Below are 17,949 nucleotides of genomic sequence, written 5' to 3'. Positions count from 1 at the left end.
TGTAAAGTATCTAGCTCATAGGAGGCATCAAGAAATGAGTTATTTATTGAGAGGAGGTTAGGGAGAGACTGCCCAGCCTATGGAGGGAGGCCTTAACCTTTGGACTTTCACAGGTGACCGGTCCAACGCCCCACACATGCACATATATATCTGGGATTGGACCCCAGCACTCCTCCTCTGAGGTAGCTCTTCCTTCAATAGCTTCCTTCAGTAGCTATTTTAAAGAACCTCAAGTGAAAGGAACTGAACCAGATCTAGAACTCTGACCTCCTCCCTCACCTCCCTGCCCCTCACCAGCCGCTTCTTGTCAAGTGATCAGGCTGTCACTAGCGTCTGCAGGGTAAGGTTTCAGGTCAGCCAGAGTGTATAAAGATAGGTGCCAAGCCGGAGGCAGCAGAGACAGCCGTGAATGGCCAGGGAGCAATCAGAGTCCTGTTGCCACCTCCTGGGATGGAGCCCTAAGGAGCCCTAAGGAGGTCCTGAGCTTCCCCTACCCCTGCTGGACTCAGGTAAGATCCCATTCTCTACCCATCCCGCATGTTCTCCCCTCACCACAGCCTACAGAGAGCAGCCAGGAACTGGCAGGGACCCCTACCATGGCATAACAGAGCTGTGGAGATTTAGTCCAACCCCACCTTGTCAAGGTGAGGGTACTGCAGCCCTGGTGAGGGCACTGTGGCAGGGCTGGGACTCAACCCCACCACCATGTCACTCACCCAAGACTGGCCCCTGGGCTCAGCTGGCTGCCTCTGCTGTGATTTTGCACATCCCTGTACATAAGAAGTGGCTTTCTTCTTAATCTGGCCCAGAATCCTTCCAGGATTCCTCCAGAGCATAAAATCCTCTCCCCGTAAGGGCTCTGGAGACCCCTTTCCTGAGTACGGAAGGTGGAGGCATGTCTGGCGTGAGGCCTGGCCCATGTTGCATGCTGGGAGTTTTACAGAGCCCGTGGGAACTCTCCCCCCGGGGGTTTCCTTAGTGGGAATGCTGAGGAGGCTTTGCCAGGATGGTGGGGTTGGCAGGGTGTCTCAGGATGGGGGTGCTTCAGAGACATCAGGGAACTTGTTCTAGTACAGATTCCCAGACCCCAACCCAGACCTGAGTCGGGATCTCTGGGGCTGAGGGTTGAGAATCCACTCTGTAATCCTGAGCTCTCCCTGAAGCCTGAGACTGAGCAATGGAACAGGCACAGGTGTCAGACAGATCTGGGTTCCAGTCCCAGCTCCATCCATCTCAGCCATACTGGCTGAGCCCTCAAAGCCTCCGGACCCTTAGTAACGAAGTGGGAATAACCATAGCAACTACATACCTTAGAGCAGTGGTTCTCAACCTTCTGGCCCTTTAAATACAGTTCCTCATGTTGTGACCCAACCATAAAATTATTTTCGTTGCTACTTCATAACTAATGTTGCTATTGTTATGAATCATAATGTAAATATCTGATATGCAGGATGGTCTTAGGTGACCCTGTGAAAGGGTTGTTCGACCGCCAAAGGGGTCGCGACCCACAGGTTGAGAACCACTGCCCTAAGCCTTGTTCAGAAGTCTGGGGTTGCATCTGTCATTATTTGTGTCTATATTACCCACTAGACTGTGAGTCTCTGAGAACCAAGGTTACCGTCTTATTCACAATTTTGTTCTTAACTCCTAGAATAATATAGTATTTCATTCATTCTTTCATAGAAGTATGTATTGAACTTAGGCATAGAGTGATGAGTATTTTCTTAGGCATAGAGTATTTTCTTGTCTATGAAATCCTTGAGCACAGGTTGAGAACCGCTGCCTTAGAGTCTTATAAAGGGACTGAATTTTTCAGTGCCTAGAGAGCCCTCAGCTTGGTGTCTTGTGCAGGAAGCACTCAGCAAGCATTAATGGCTCCATTACCCCAGGCCATGTGGACTAGACCAGTGGTTGGCAAACTGTGGCTCGTGAGCCACATGCGGCCCTTTGGCCCTTTGAGTGTGGCCACGAAGTTTCAATCGCACTGTACGTGCGCTCCGCACGTGATATTTTGTGGAAGAGCCACACTCAAGGGGCCGCAGTTTGCCGACCACTGGACTAGACCATCCCATCCCTCAAGTGCCCCAGCAGAGCTAACGGGAGGAGGGTTCTGCTCTCAACCTCTTCTACCGCCAGTGGCAAAGGTCTGCTGGCTGCTGGGGTTCCTCACATACCAGGAGGCTGGAGTAAAGGGGGACAGAGGTGGGGAGCACTGGTCTCAGGGCCCTTACCTGTGCCCACCATTGTAGCCTCCCTGCCCCCACCCCAGTTTGACCATTGGAAGTTCTAAAGCCTCCCCAAAGCTGTGGCTTTTGACCTGAGTCCATGCCATTCCACTCTGCCTCCTGTGGGTGGCTCAGGACTGCCTCTGGAATATGCCTGATTCACCACGGGCCACTGCTCTTTTTGTTGTTTTTTGTTTTTTGTTCGTTCGTTTTTTAATCCTCACCTGAAGATATTTTTTCCATTGCTTTTTCAGAGAGAGTGGAAGGGAGGAAGGGAATGGGGGGCGGGAGGGAGAGAGAAACATCAGTGTGAGAGACACATCAACTGGTTGCCTCGCTCACGCGCCCGGACCGGAGGCAGGGAGTGAACCTGCAAACGAGGTACATGCCCTTGACCAGGAATTGATCCTGCAACACTTCGGTGCAGGCTGACACTCTAACCACTTACACACTGGCCAGGGTGGAGACACTGTTCTTTTTTTGTTACTAATCCTCACCTGAGGATATTTTTCCATTGATTTTTAGGAAGAGTGGAAGAGAGAGGGAAAGAGAGAAACATCGATGTGAGAGAAACACATCGATTGGTTGCTTCCTGCACGAGCTCCAACCAGGGCCTGGGCCGGGGAGGAACCTGCAACCAAGGTACGTGCCCTTGACCAGAATCAAACCCAGGACCCTTTGGTCTGCAGGCTGATGCTCTATCCACTGAGCCAAACCGGTCAGGGCTGGAGCCACTGTTCTTGATCACGTTCAGGCTCCAGCACCTCTCCCTGTACCATTCCAACCACCTGCTCACTGGTCTCGAGCCTTCCATCTCTCCCTTCCAGTCCAAATGTCTGTACCAGCATGCTCTGCACATAGTTCTGCTAGTGTCACTCTTCAACTCAAAATCACCAACCACTCTTCACTCGCTAGATTCAGTATAGCCCTGGCATTCGAGGCTCCCCACCCCCAAGGCTGCTGTGGGCACCTCCAATTTTATTTCCCATTTCTCCCCTTCAGCAAGTGGGGTTCCTTGGTCAACTGGTCCTCCATGGGCCTCTCGAGCCCTGGGCCATCCCTGTGCCAGGCTGCACAGAGAAGGATAGTCAGCCCTGTCCCTGCCTTTGGGGGTTCTCCATCTGGGGAGGAACCACTGCAGTTAATGAGCTAATATCCTACAGGAAAGGATGGTATGGGACCAGGAGTAGCTGGGGACAAAGGAAGTTCAGAAGAGTTCCCTGCCAGGCTGGCACATCACACATGTGCCTTGGAGTCACATAGCCCTGTGCACCTGTGACCTCAGATGGTCATTCCACCTGTCTGCGCCTCAGTTTGTAACTCCGAAAGTGGAGTAAAAATACCTAACTTGTAGGGTTCTTCTTTTAGAGCTTGGGTAACCCCCGAAAGATTGTGAATAAGGGACACTCCAACATCCAGTAAGAGACACGGGAGAGCACAGCCCTCAAGGGCCTCCCAGCTCTGAGAGGCATGCCCTCACATTCCCAGGCTAAGGTTCCAAGAAGCCCAGCACAGGTCTAAGGAGGGGAAGGGTGGGGGGGGAGGGGGGGCGAGAGTCGGGGGCTAGTGCTTAAAGGAAGAGAGACTAACAGAATGCTCGCATTGGGGGAGGTCTCTGTGGTTGCTGTCCAGCCCCAGGCCGAGGACCCAGAACCTCCCTGCTGGGGCCCGAGCCAGCCCTGGCAGCTGCTGGTCTTCTGTAGGGCAAAGGGGAGTGTGAACGGAGGCAGGGGGAGGATGGCGTTCCCCACCATGACGTCCATGCTGTTCCCTCAGCCAGGCTCAGCTGTGCGGACACAGGACCTCTACACCATCCTCCCAAGAAACCAGATCCTTCTTGGACCCTGTCAGGAAGGCAGGTAGACGGGCTGTGGGAGGAGCAGCTGTGGGAAGAGCACTGCAGAGGAAGCCAAACTGCAGAGGCCTCAGCCTCTTGGGGGCGGGTTTTTTTCACCTACCAAACTGGGCAGATGCCCACCAGCCCTGGAATGCCCTCACTGTCAAGGCGAGATCGTGGCTATCCACCCCACCACAACCACCAGGCCCCTGAGTGGAGTGGGGAAGGGAGCCTTGATGCCATCACAAGAACCTGGCTGGAGTTCTGTGAATTTGAGCCAGTCTCTTTCCATCTTAAGCCTCTATTTTCTCATCTGTAAAATGGACTTACGTGGTGTCCTCCCTTATTTCCAAGGCTACGTTGAGCCTAGTATAGCAGAGGGAACCAGGCTCTGTCACTAGCGGCTGGTAACACGGAGCCAGCATGTGTCTCTGAGCCTCGGTTTGCTCATCCAGAGTAGGGAAAGGAAGGGAAAGCTCCCTTTCAGGAAAGTTATGAGAATTCCATGAGACAGTGTGTAAAGCTCACTGCAAGTTCCTCACGGCCCAGCAGCCTTTCCCTCCTCCTGCCCTAAGCCATGCCGCACACACTCACACAGCTCGTGCCCTTTCCTGCACCTCGCACACTCTTCTCCAGTTGAACACTCTCTGCCCACCTTTCAAGGCCTAATTCATGCAACCCTCCAACTACCCCCCATGAAATTGTTCTAATTCTACCTCACAAACAAGAGAGGGTCTCTCCCTCCTTTGAGCCCCTTCTGGATGGCTCCTTCCTCTGACATTGGTCCAGCCCATCTTCCACTACAGTTATTTGTAGGCGTGTCTAATGCCCCTGAGACTCCTTGAGAGTTCCTGTGGGCGGGTCACACTCACTGTTAGGATGGCCTGGGGAGTGCCAAGTACAGAACCTGGCACGAGGGGCATCTTATGGAGGAGCCACAGGCCACGGCAAGGACTTGGATTTTATTCTCAATAATGGAGGGGGCATATTGGACAGTTTTACAACAGGGAGTGGCATGATCTGACTTAGGTATGCTTGGATGCCAGGTTAGGTCCCCGCCTAGAAAATCTCTTCCCCCATCTGCTGTCCTGGCCAAACATTCCAGAATCAACACACAGGTCCCATTACAGCTTATTAAAATGCATATAGCCATTATATGGAAACTATACCTCAAATCTTTTATTTTTTAAATAAAAATAAAGTTTTAAATGCCACTTCATCCTGGGAAAGGTCAAAAGAGATAAGTCAGACTGGCCAGCGTGGCTCAGTGGTTGAGCATCAACCTATGAACCAGGAGGTCATGGTTCGATTCCCAGTCAGGGCACATGCCCGGGTTTGTGGGTTCGATCCCCAATGTAGGGTGTGCAGAAGGCAGCCGATCAATGATTCTCTCTCATTGTTGATGTTTCTATCTCTCTCTCCGTCTCCCTTCCTCTCTGAAGTCAATAAAATAGATATTTTTTAAGAGATAAGGCAAAGTCATGTGGCCAGTTTTTCTAAGCCAAATCCACACAGCTGAACGTGGAATGCCCAGGCTTTTCACTCATAAAGCCCCTCTTGGTGCTGAGCCAGGCCGCACTGGTTCCATCTGCCTCCACCGGCCTGTCTCCACAGCCTCCTCCCTGCACGAAAGCCCAGGGCTGCAGAGCGGCCTCTCTCCTCAGACCTGAACTGGGCCCTCAAGGGACTGGGAGCAACATCTGGGACCATGGTTGGACTAAAGCCTTCAGAGATGCCTCCGACAACAGCTGTGAAGTTCCTGGGGGCGGGCATGGCGGCCTGTTTTGCTGACCTCCTCACCTTTCCACTGGACACAGCCAAGGTCCGCCTGCAGGTAGGTGCCCTTGGCCAAGGGTCATTGTTCGCATGAGGTCTCTTCCACAGCACCTGTACCGGCTCCCAGCAAGCTCTTCCTCACACACAACCCTGAGCAGGCCACTCACTCCACTGCTGCCCACCCTGCCTTGCTGCCTCCCCACCACCATCGCCCAAGACAAAAAAATCTTAATTCCTTGGCATGCCGTGACAGGACCCTTCATGGCCCAGCCGGCCCTATTTTGTAAACTGTAAAGAGTCAAGTAAAAGTAAGGAATGACCTTGAGCAAGCCACTGACCACTTTGGTGGGAAAAACAATCTGCCCTCCCTTTGCTCTGAGAATCAAATGCCGCACTGTGAGCTGTAAACTGCGGCACAAACCTCAGTTACTCTTCCTGGGATGTGACAGCTTAGTCATGCTTGTTCTCCAAGTCCAGCCCCAGGCAGGTGCCTCTGAACACAGCCCCATCCGCCCCCTTCCCTCCCCCCCACCAAGCTCCTCATACCTCTGTGGGGGGTGTCCCTCAGATCCAGGGGGAGAACCAGGCATCCCAGGCGGCCCGGAGCGTCCAGTACCGCGGCGTGCTGGGCACCATCCTGACCATGGTGCGCACCGAAGGTCTCCGCAGCCCCTACAGCGGGCTGGTCGCCGGCCTGCAGCGCCAGATGAGCTTCGCCTCCATCCGCATCGGCCTCTACGACTCTGTCAAGCAGTTGTACACCCCCACAGGATCAGACCGTGAGTGCCCAGCACCCCAGGGACACCAGCGCGTGGGGCCAGAGACCAGGGCAGTGCAGACTCAGAGGCAGGGCTGGGGTGTGGGGAGCTGGTAACAGACCTTCCTGAGGAGACTCAGAGCCCCTGCAAGAAAGCTCCAGAACTCTGACCCAGGAGAAGAAGCAGGCATCAGGCCCAGAGAGGTGTCAGGTGAGGGGGCACTGGCCCACTCTCTCTCCTTCTCCCCAGACTCCAGCATCGCCACCCGGATTTTGGCGGGCTGCACCACAGGGGCCATGGCGGTAACCTGTGCCCAGCCCACGGATGTGGTGAAGGTCCGATTTCAGGCCAACAAGCACTTTGGGCCTGGCGGCAACAAGAAGTACAGTGGGACAATGGATGCCTACAGGACCATCGCGAGGGAGGAAGGGCTCCGGGGCCTGTGGAAAGGTAAGTCTGGACTCCAGTCTCAGGGGGCCTTCGGCAGAGCTTTTCCTACCCTCGGGCTGAGGCAGAGAACTGAGCGACGAGGGAGCTCCCGGCATCGTGTACAGTATTCCAGTGATTCTGAAAGAGCGTCCTACCGAAAGTACCTCCTGACTTACCACAGTGCTCCCAGTTCAACTCAATTTGCCGACCCTCCACCATGTGCAGGCTATTGAGAGGGAGACAGGAGTGAACAGAAGACCCTTCCACACCCACACAGAGGGGAGGAGACGTGTCAAGGAGCAGCCATACCACGGGGCAGGATGTGCGAGGTTCACAAGAGATGCAGGCCCGGAGGCAGGAGGGCCATGTGGGCTCTGGAGGGAAGGCGACGCTTAAGCTGGGCCTCAAAGGCTCTGCAGGCTCTGAGTGTGTGGAGATTGCAGGGAGGACCTTCCAGGCAAACGCTGGAGAGGTGGCTGCAGGGCGTGGAGAAGACACAGAGGCAGCTGTGAGGAGTGGGCACAGGAGGTGCTGTGAAGAGGGAATTCCTTGGGAGCACGGCTTTAGGGGTCCCTTCTTGTCTAAATGGTGGCAACCCTGACAAATGCTGGAGTGCCTCCCACATGGAGACCAGGGGTTCCATGAATCCACCAGAAGAAACAGTGGCCCAGTGAAGGTTAAGAGCAGGATGGACACCTGGGTCAGAGCCCAGGCCTTGCACTCACTTGCGCTGGGCCCTCCTGGAGCCTGGCCCTCCTCTGAGAAACCAGGGGCTGGTCTTGATGCGCTCCTGGACCCTGCAACACTGCACTCTGTCACCGTTGCAAGAGCCCATCTTCCTCTTCCAAAGGAAGACTTCCTTTTCTACCTTTAGACAAGTCTCAGGGGGGCATATGTAAATTTTGATAGATTTTGCAGATTATCCTCCAAAATGTTCCCCAAACAAACACAAGTTTGTTTTCTGCCTCTAAGGAGGACATGGATAATCTGAGAGTTGTTAACACTAGGTTATGTGTAATCTGCTCAGTGGAGTGGATGGGCTCTCTCTCTAAGACCACTGGGAGGGGGCACCATGCCCCCCAACTGGGGTCTATGGCTTTGCAACCAGGGGTTCACTTCTCCTACTCCCCATTTATCAGCCCACACTCCCTTTCCAACAGGAACTTTCCCCAACATCACGAGGAATGCCATTGTCAACTGTGCTGAGATGGTGACCTATGACGTCATCAAGGAGAAGCTGCTGGACTATCACCTGTTTACCGGTGAGGCCCTGGGCTCCAGGCAGACAGCGCCCCCGCAGCAGGGAGGGAACCTGCAACGCCACATAGTGGGCACCACCCAGAGGCAACTGGGCTTTAGAAGGATCAGAGAGGAGCAGTGCCCAGTACATCATTGAGACGAGTAGGAAGAAGCCCTGAACGGGGAAGCCAGGGACCTGGCTTCCAGCCCAGCACCACTTCTCACCATGTATCTTTAAGTGGGGATCACCTACTCTGACTTCAGTTTCCTCAAACAAGGTGGTTGGGCTGGATGACCTTCCAACTGTGGGAAGGCTCAGTCCTATCTTGCCAGTCCTTACCAGGGGCTCCACCCAAGGCAGTGAGAGATGGAAAATACCACCCTTATGCTCAAGTTCACCGTTTAACTGGGGGCATACGATAAGCACACATGGGACAGAAAGCAAGTGCCCATCCCATCTCACAGCCCCGTCTTCGCTCTTCCCTTCCCTGCTGCAGACAACTTCCCCTGCCACTTTGTCTCTGCCTTTGGAGCCGGTTTCTGTGCCACAGTGGTGGCCTCCCCAGTGGACGTGGTGAAGACCCGGTATATGAACGCGCTCCCAGACCAGTACCGCAGCCCCCTGGACTGTATGCTGAAGATGGTGGCCCGGGAGGGTCCCTCAGCCTTCTATAAGGGGTGAGCCTACCCCTCCTGCCTCCATACTTCCTTCCAGAAAAGTTGGCTCACTCTCTCTCCTTCCATCCCTCCTCCCTCCCCTTTCCTCCTGCCCTTTCCTTCCTCCTTCCTTCCTTTATTCCTTCTTTTCTTTCTTTCTTCCTTCCTTCCTTCTTTTCTTTCTTCCTTCCTTCCTTCCTTCCTTTCTTTTTTTTCTTCCTTCTTTCCTTTCTTCCTTTCATGAATAATGTGCCTACCATGGGTCCCTCTGGGATGCAGTGGTGAACAGTACAGATGTAAATGCCACAAAGGAGAGTATCAAGAACTATGGAAGTTGGGGGGGAAATGAGCCAAATCCAATTTGGAGAGTCAGGGGAGGCTTATCCGAGAAAAAGGAGTCTAGGCGTAGGTCAAAGTGCTGTCCCCAAATTCACTGGGCCAGGAAGGAGGGAAAGGTGGTTAGTAATCCTGAGAATTTTCCCAAACCACTGCCACACTGTGGATCACCACTGATGGCACCTGAAGGGCCAAAGTATGTCACATTCTCCTGCTTCTGTGTCTTGGCATTTACTGTTCCCTCTGCATAGAATGCCTTTCCCGTGCCATCTACATGCTCTAAATATTTTTTGAATAATTTTTTATTTTTCAATTATAGTTGATGTACAATGTTATATTAGTTTCAGGTGTACAACCGAGTGATTAGACATTTATATATGAAGTCTTCACCCTGATAAGTCTCGTACCCACCTGGCAACATATATGGTTCTTACAATATCACTGACTATATTCCCTGTGCTATACTTTACAGCCCCAGGCTATTCTGTAACTGCCAATTTATACTCCTTAACCCCTCGCCTTTTTTAAAAATGCACTTTTATTGATTTCGGAGAGAAAGGGAGGAAGAGAGGGAGATAGAAACATCAATGATGTGAGAGAATCATTGATCAGCTGCCTCCTGAACACCCCACACTGGGGATTGAGCCTGCAACCTGGGCATGTGCCCTGACCGGGAATCGAACTGTGACCTCCTGGTTCATAGGTCGACACTCAACCACTAAGCCACACTGGTCGGGCAATCCCTTCATCTTTTTTACCCATCCCCTCAACACCCTCTGGCAACAGTCAAAATGTCCTTCAAGACTAATTGACAAGCCACCTCCTCCCGATACTCTCAAGTACCCTGTGAGCTTCAGCAATACTTCCTTGATACTATTCGTATGGTATCTACCACCTCCTACTTTGTGTAACGGTATTTGTAAGTTTAATTCATCCTCCATGCTAGAATGCAAGCTCTTTGAAGCCAAGAACTAGTGGCTTGAACATCCATCTCCCAGAGTCCCGAGTACAAAGCCATCACTCAATACATAGGTTACATCATGATCATTAAGTCACTGAGTACTAGGCCTTGTGCTGAACACTCAACAACCTCCTGAACTGGGCAGTATTGTTCACATTTACTGAGGAAGAGACTCATAAATATCAAGTCACTTGTCCAAGATCACAAAATTAAAATGGCAGAGCCACAGCTCAAACCCAAACCATCAGACTTCACCCAACATGTTCATTGTAGTGCTAAGCTCTTTTCTTTGCCCTCTCACCTCCCACCACTGATGAGAACTTTCTGGAGCCCAGGGTTAGATCGAACTCAGTAAGCAAACAAGTTCTAACTCCTGGGAATGACATCATCAGTCTGTGTTTCCACTGACAGTCTGTTCTTTTCCTATAAGTGCCTCTATGATTACAATCTTTTTTTTTTTTAATTAAATTTTTATTGTTCAGATTACATTTGTTCCTCTTCCCCCCCCCCCCATAACTCCCCTCCTTCCAGTTCCCGCCCCACCCTCCGCCCTCACTCCCCACCCACTGTCCTCATCCATAGGTGCACGATTTTTGTCCAGTCTCTTCCCGAATCTCCCATTCCCCTTCCCCCCCCCAAGAATAGTCAGTCCATTCCCTTTCTATGTCCCTGATTCATTATAATCACCAGTTCATTCTGTACATCAGATTATTTATTCACTTGATTCTTAGATTCACTTGTTGATAGATGCATGTTTGTTGTTCACAATTTGTATCTTTACCTTTTTCTTCTTCCTCTTCTTAAAGGATACCTTTCAGTATTTCGTATAATACTGGTTTAGTGGTGATGAACTCCTTTAGCTTTTCCTTGTCTGTGAAGCTCTTTATCTGACCTTCAATTCTGAATAATAGCTTTGCTGGATAAAGTAATCTTGGTTGTAGGTTCTTGGTATTCATCACTTTGAATATTCCTTGCCATTCCCTTCTGGCCTGCAAAGTTTCTATTGAGAAATCAGCTGACAGTCGTATGGGTATTCCCTTGTAGGTAATTGAGTCTCTTTCTCTTGCTGCTTTTAAGATTCTCTCTTTGTCTTTTGCTCTTGGCATTTTAATTATGATGTGTCTTGGTGTGGTCCTCTTTGGATTCCTTTTGTTTGGGGTTCTCTGCGCTTCTTGGACCTGTAAGTCCATTTCTTTCACCAGGTGGGGGAAGTTTTCTGCCATTATTTCTTGAAATAGGTTTTCAATATTTTGCTGTCTCTCATCTTCTGGCACCCCTATTATTCTGATGTTGGTATGCTTGAAACTGTCCCAGTTCTCCTTACACTATCTTCACACTTTCGGATTCTTTTTTCATTTTGCTTTTCCAGTTGGGTGTTTTTTGTCAAATCTTTGGTTTGATTCTTGTGCTCCTCTGGTCTGCTATTGGGTATAATATTCTTTATTTCAGTCCGTGTATGCTTACTTTCTAATTTCTTTATCGTAGCATCGAGGGTCTCATTAGTTTTCGTGAGGCTCTGCTCAAGTTTATAGCAAGCCCTCAAAATTGCGATTCTTACTCCATATCCTCCATTTCTGTCATGTTTTTTTGTCTCCGCATCTTTTATGCTTTCTTGGTGCACCCCCTTGTGGTCTTTGTGCGCAGTCTTGTTCTAGCCAAGCCTTAATTGTTGTAGTTAACACTAGAGGGATTTGACCACCAGGCCGACTGGCTGTAGGAATCAGCTGTGTGGAAAACTTCAGTCCTCTGGGGAGGCGCTAGTCCAGCCTTTGCCTGAGGCGATCCAGCAAATGGCTCTGCACAGGGTTTGGGCGGGGCGGGCTCAACAGGGCGGGGGGAGGGAGCAGCTATGGCTGCTCTCAGTCCGTCTCCAGGGGCTCTGCCTCTCTGTCCCCACAACCGCTGCAAACCTCGGAGGGACCGTAGCCAGACAGTCCCGCTTCTCCCGTTTGAGTCTGGGTCCCTAGAGACTCGCCCGGATCTGTAGCCCAGAGTCTGAGACTCACTCCTGATTGAAAAAGACAACCGCGCCCTCAGCCACCAGCCCGCTTTGCGCGCACACCGCCGCACCGCCGTACCTTTAAATTTTCCACACTGCGCCTCCTCTAAGCCTCGTAATGCTGTTGTTTTTCCTTCTAGTTGAAGAGTCTCTCCTCAGCCAGCCTTCCTGTGGTTCTGGGTGATGTCCGTTCCGTCTTTTAGTTGTATTTTTGAAGTGGTTGTTCGAGGCAGCAAACTCCAGTGTTTACCTATGCCGCCATCTTGGTTTCTCTCTATGATTACAATCTTAAGTTGTAGCCACTTATCTCTGTTTATTATTTTACTTGGGAAACATTTGCTTTGCATCTCATGGGTGCAGACCTTGTGCTATCCTTCCTCAAAGAGCAGCAGACAAGTAGGTGACATCTACTGAGCATTTTCTGGTACTGGCCCCTGTGCTGTGTGCTGTGCATAACTCATTTAATCCTCACAACAGCTCTATGAAGTAGATACCGTTACTGTATTTTCCTCCTTTTACAGCTAAGGAAACTGATGCTCAGAAAGATTAACTCAGCTGAGATCATGAATCTAAAAACTGGCAGAGCTAAGATTTAAACCCAGGTCTGACTCCAGAGTTCACGTTCATTGCCTCAGGAATATACTCCCTATACTCGAGGCTGAGGGTTCAGAAGAGGCCTTGGCATGAGGTTATGATAACCAAGCCAGTTCCTACAGAGCCATTAGCAACCAGCCAGGCAAGGACATTCCAAGCAGAAGGAGCAGCATGGGCAAAGGCATGGAAATAAGGGTCTGGCAGAGCAGAGAGGACCACGAGGAGATCAGCAAAGAGAGGCTGAGGAGGAGGGCAGGGCCAGGTCGCAGGATCCTCCTGGAGTCTGTGAAGCAAAGCTGAGGTGGGGACAGGACAGGCAGGCTCCCCGGAAGTGAGCTAAACTTGGTGTTACACGGTCTTTGGCCTGCGGTATCCCAGCTTCTCGGTGCCCTGGCAGGCACCTCATCAGGGGTGAACATTCAGGATGTGAGCCCAGAATCACCCGGCAGCTGAGGGAGTCATGTGGCTATAAAAGAGCTACTTAACCTCCCTGGGTGGCAGTTTCCGAAAAAGACAACTGGCAGCAATCAGCTATCTTATAGAACTGCGAGAATAACTGCCTGATAGAGTAACCTGGCTAAAAAATGCTGGTTTTCTTTCCTTTCCTTCTGCCTGAATTCCTTCATCAGAGAAGAAAAAGACTGAACAGACCTTAGAAAATGTTCGTGACTAACACAAGTCTAGGTCGTTGGCACTGACGCTGTGATGGGGAGAGCACAGATCTCTTTCCACTCCGCCTTATGTTTTGGTTGTTTTTCTCATCAGATTTACACCCTCCTTTTTGCGACTGGGAATCTGGAACGTGGTGATGTTTGTAACCTATGAGCAGCTGAAACGGGCCTTGATGAACGTCCAGATGCTACGGGAATCTCCGTTTTGAATAGGTCAGGCCACTTGGATGCAACTGGAACAAAATCAGTTAAGAATGGAATAAAACAGTGGGTCCACGCACACGGGCACAGACCCACACATGTTTACAGAACTGTTTACTTGCTGATGACTCAAGAAACAGAAGGAGAAGAGGAGGAAGGAGTCTGGTCTTCAGTGCGTTGTCTTTTTCTTTTTTTTTTTCTTTTTTTCTTTTTTTTCCTTTCTTTTTTTCAGTGTGTTGTCTTAATGTTTTTGTTTTACACTAAGATAGCAAATAAATTATATTAATTTTTGAAACCCATTAGGTTGGATGCCTAACATTTAGGCAAGAAAAAATAAACCAAACAGATCCATTTGGATAAATTGGAAGATTGTAAACTGGAAAATCTGATTAGACAAAGAAAGAAAAGACTGCAAGCATTGGTCGGGAGTGGCACATGATAGCTTGGCAATCGGCTAAGGAACCTGGAGGGACATTGCCAAAGCAACGTAAAGCTTGTGCCCACAGCCTTTGATTAACCATGGACCACCAGCCGTCTGTGTAATGTGTCTGCTATATCGAATCCACTGGGATTCCAGGAAACATGAGGGGGAAAAAAGAGAAAACCTGGAATTTGTACCAAAGGAGCACTGCTGGGCCAGTGTGAGGCCGAGACTCGTCATCAGTCCCTGACAACACTGGAGATTCCAGAGGACAGCCTCAGTCTCCTTCCTGTAAAATGGGAGTAAAAATCCCATCCCTGTTACTTCACCAGGTTATCATGGGATCAAGTGGGAAACTGGACAGAAAAGCACTTTGTAAAAGCAAAAGTTCTGAACAAATGTAAATATAAGGACAAGGCCTTGGTAAAGACTTTGTCAGGACAGTGAGGAAGTGCCAGGGAAGTTCTTAAAAGACGGTTGATTAGAGTTCAGCCAAATGAACCAGGAACTCATGGGCCAGGAGTAACAGAGGATGACATATAGCCACGGGACCCCACTCCCATGCAGCCCCCATTCCCTGGCTGTACTGTGAAGCACCTTGAAGAGTGTGGGACTTGGGGGGAAGAGATAAATGGTGGAGTTGAGAGCCTAAAGTAGCAGGACTCAGAATTTTTAGAAAATTATTATGACTTAATAAAGGAATTCACCTTGGGTGTTGGAAAGAAAACAGCCACTTTTCTGACTTCTCTTTCTTGGACAGAATTTCACTTTCTTACTTCAGGCTTCCTGTTTGTAAGGGCTGGGCAAGGTCTGCCCACACACCCACACTGCCTTCTACCCTCTCCTGCAGGCTGGTTGCTCCGCCTGATAGAGCTTCGGTTCCTCCATCTGTAAAAGGTAGGCTTGAACCAGATGACCTCCTTCTGGATTTAAGACTAGACATCTTTCAGGTTGACACTGGGGACCCAGAATGTTTTTCTGCTTCTTAGCAGCTTGTGTGGCTCTGATGGCAGAACTGGGTTCAAACCTCGCCCCACCCTCACCGCACTAGCAGCCTAACCACCAGGAATCCTGGCACCTCAGTGTCCTACCAGAGAAATGGGAGCAATCCCCACCTCACAAGAATGTTTAGCAAAATAATCCCTCCTTCCCCACACAGACTCCTCTACACCTGGAAGAACGTGAATACCCACTTACACTCAGCACTTTCCTAAATTTAAATTGTAATTTGAGATCATCTACATATATAAACTGGAAAATTCAAACAAAAGCAAAAAGATAAAAATTATCAATTCAATGTCTGGTTTGGCTTTCAATTAAAATTCCTGTTTAAAATGTTCTTTTACTGCCCTGAGTGGTGGCTCTGTTGGTTAGAGCACCCCAATATGCCAAGGGTTTGATCCCCAGTCAGAGCACATACAAGAATCAACCAATGAATGCATAATAAGTGGAACAACAAATCTGATTTTTTTCTCTTTCTTCTCTCTCTCTCCCTTCCTCTCGCTATAAAATCAACCAATCAATAAAATAAAATCTCATCTTATTTTTTACTTGACTGACATGTGCAATTGTGTGTGTGTGTGTGTGTGTGTGTGTGTGTGTGTGTATGTGAACGTTTTCTTAGGGATGATAAGAGGAGCTGGCTGGGCAAATATCTGAGGAAGAGGGTTCCCGGAAAAGAGAAGAGGCAGTCCACAGGCCCTATAAGACTGCGCTTGGCATGTTCAAGGAACAGAAAGAAGGCCCGTTTGGCTGATGTAAAGTGAATGAGAAGATGAATGTGAGAGCATTCATTTATTCATTTATCAAATATGTAAGAGTTGTGCCAAAGGCTGAGAAGTCAGAGGACAGCCTATTATTGGGAAATTTGGCAGAGAAAGGAAGGAGAAAAATAATGTCCGTTGTAAAAGGCATAAGCAAAAAGAAGAAAAAAAGAGTAGGCAAGTCCTGCAGGTTCAATTCACACACACACAAACACTAGAAGTAAGGAAAGGTTGAAGATGAGGGGGAAAGACTGCTGAAGCCAAGCCCTAGAGAAAACAAAAGAGCACAGAATACTGGGTATAGGTGGGACGAAACGCTCTAGAAAGGATATGAGAAACCTAGAAATAGAAGAGTCATATGGGCAAAATTTTTGAAAAAAGAGAAGCAAAATGAAGGCATTCTCCAGTCCTTTCAATGAAATTGAGGAATGGTCAAATATAAGAGTAGGTTAGTGGGCCTGGAGAATCCTATATAGTAAAAGGGTAATATGCAAATCGACCCTAAAAACAGAACGACCAGAACAACCACTGGGCCAGTCACTATGAGGTGCACTGACCACCTCTTTGTCCCTTTCCCTGGCCGGCAGGCTCCGATTGCCTGATGGCCACCTGGGGCGGGGGCGGGGGCAGGGCCGACGAGCAGGCTAGAACAGCCAACCTCTTGGTCCCTTCCCCCGGCCATCAGGCACTGATCACCCAATGGCGAACAGGGAACTGGGGGTGGCTGGTGGCAGGGGGCGGGGCTGACTGTGGACAGTTGGGGAAGATGGCCCTGAGCACAGGCCAGGCCTAGGGACCATACCCACGCATGAATTTTGTGCATTGGGCCTCTAGTTATCTATAAAAGAGATGATTTTAAAAGCTCTTTATTCTTCTTAAAATATAATCTAATAAAGAAACTTAAATCCTCTGATGCATCCCTGACACTGTTCTCTGTTCTCTCCCATAAAGCAGCCCAGGCCTTATAAAGCCTAGAGTGAGGCCTCCATCAGGCTCCCCACAGCTGTCCCAGGGCCCTCCCACCACAGACAGGGAGTCCCACATCAGGCACAGCCACCCAGAGAGCAAGCTGCCCGCCAACATGCGATAGGGTGTTGTAAATTCACAGAGAAAATATGCAAAGCAGGTTGTTCTCTACATTTCCAAAATCAGTTATGATACAGAAATATAACTTAAACATGTCAAAGATTAATGCAAATATTTTGAGGAACTATTATAGTCAATATTATTTCTTGCTGTACCTTTACCTTTAAAGGGCCTAAGGACCACCATTTTTTTATTTTACAGAGGACATTGTGAACAGTGAGAAGATTTATGCTTCACTGCCCAGTTTTCCTAGGGCTGAGTATCTAAGGTTTCTTGGCATAAAAAGGTAGGAGTACATTGATATTATAAATCAGTCTAGATCATCAATTTTTTTTGAAATTTGAAGAATGTTCATATGTGATGTGTCCATTTGAAGAATGGTCACATTGTTTACTAATAATGCCAGTGGAGACTGCCATAGAGGAGGCATGGTGGGTGGTGCAGGCTGGTCAGATAATGACATAAAAATATACAGAAACATACTGTAGATAAGATCACCAATTTAGGCCCTCAACTCTCTAGATCACTAGAGATTACAATGTGATACATAGTTTATATAACAAATGTTTTATTTTAATGTAGCACTATCTAATGAGAATTTTATTCTCTTTAAGATTTTGTAATGAGTTGAATGCAAGATGACTAGATGATGAAACTTTCAAACTCTATATTCTTTTCAATAGTTGAGCTTGCAAATGTCCTTGAGATAGACTTTCCCTTGTTAAGAAATGTATTTCTATGTATTGCTAATTGGGCTTTGCCAATAAGAAGACAGGGCCCTACCCTGGCTGAGTGGCTCAGTTGGTTGGAGCGTGGTCCCGTACACCAAAAGGTTTCGGGTTCAATCCCTAATTGAGGCACACGTATGGGAGGCAACCGATCCATCTCTTTCTCTCTCTCTCTCTCTCTCTCCCTCTCATCAATAAAAACATATCTTCAAGTGAGGAAGAAGAAAAATAATGGGGGGGGGGGGGAGGAGGGGGAGAAAAAACAGGG

At 49.3% G+C, this 17,949-nt stretch overlaps 1 protein-coding gene and 1 pseudogene across 2 annotated transcripts; both read left to right on the top strand.

Moving 5' to 3' along the window:
- The first annotated feature begins 411 nt into the window (after positions 1 to 411).
- UCP3 (uncoupling protein 3) lies at positions 412 to 14,831 on the top strand. Of its 2 annotated transcripts, XR_011472849.1 has the most exons (8): positions 412 to 509; positions 5,677 to 5,896; positions 6,407 to 6,617; positions 6,846 to 7,046; positions 8,186 to 8,287; positions 8,762 to 8,942; positions 13,577 to 13,855; positions 13,987 to 14,831. XR_011472849.1 is itself a non-coding variant. In XM_070425607.1 (7 exons), the coding sequence occupies exons 2-7, from the start codon at positions 5,771 to 5,773 to the stop codon at positions 13,689 to 13,691; spliced, it is 936 nt and encodes a 311-aa protein (XP_070281708.1). In that variant the 5' UTR covers positions 412 to 509; positions 5,677 to 5,770; the 3' UTR covers positions 13,692 to 14,831. The 2 variants fall into 2 exon arrangements, 1 of the variants encoding a protein (XP_070281708.1); XM_070425607.1 differs by having other exon boundaries at positions 13,577 to 14,831.
- Positions 14,443 to 17,913, top strand: LOC139018433 (protein FAM91A1-like; annotated as a pseudogene).
- Positions 17,914 to 17,949: the final 36 nt, after the last annotated feature.

The sequence above is a fragment of the Myotis yumanensis genome, unplaced genomic scaffold (genome assembly GCF_028538775.1).
Source record: "Myotis yumanensis isolate MYYU_CA2020_CCGP unplaced genomic scaffold, mMyoYum1.0.hap1 SCAF_10, whole genome shotgun sequence".
NCBI classification, from domain to species: Eukaryota; Metazoa; Chordata; class Mammalia; order Chiroptera; family Vespertilionidae; genus Myotis; species Myotis yumanensis.
Note: the sequence above shows the minus strand (reverse complement) of the source record. Positions and strands in the feature narration are given on the sequence as shown.

Excerpts from the sequence above, each read along its gene's own strand:
- UCP3 (XM_070425607.1), top strand. The coding sequence starts at position 5,771 with ATGGTTGGACTAAAGCCTTCAGAGATGCCTCCGACAACAGCTGTGAAG. Across the intron at positions 5,897-6,406 it reads CAGCCAAGGTCCGCCTGCAG|ATCCAGGGGGAGAACCAGGC; the intron begins GTAGGTGCCCTT and ends GGTGTCCCTCAG. Across the intron at positions 7,047-8,185 it reads GCTCCGGGGCCTGTGGAAAG|GAACTTTCCCCAACATCACG; the intron begins GTAAGTCTGGAC and ends CCTTTCCAACAG.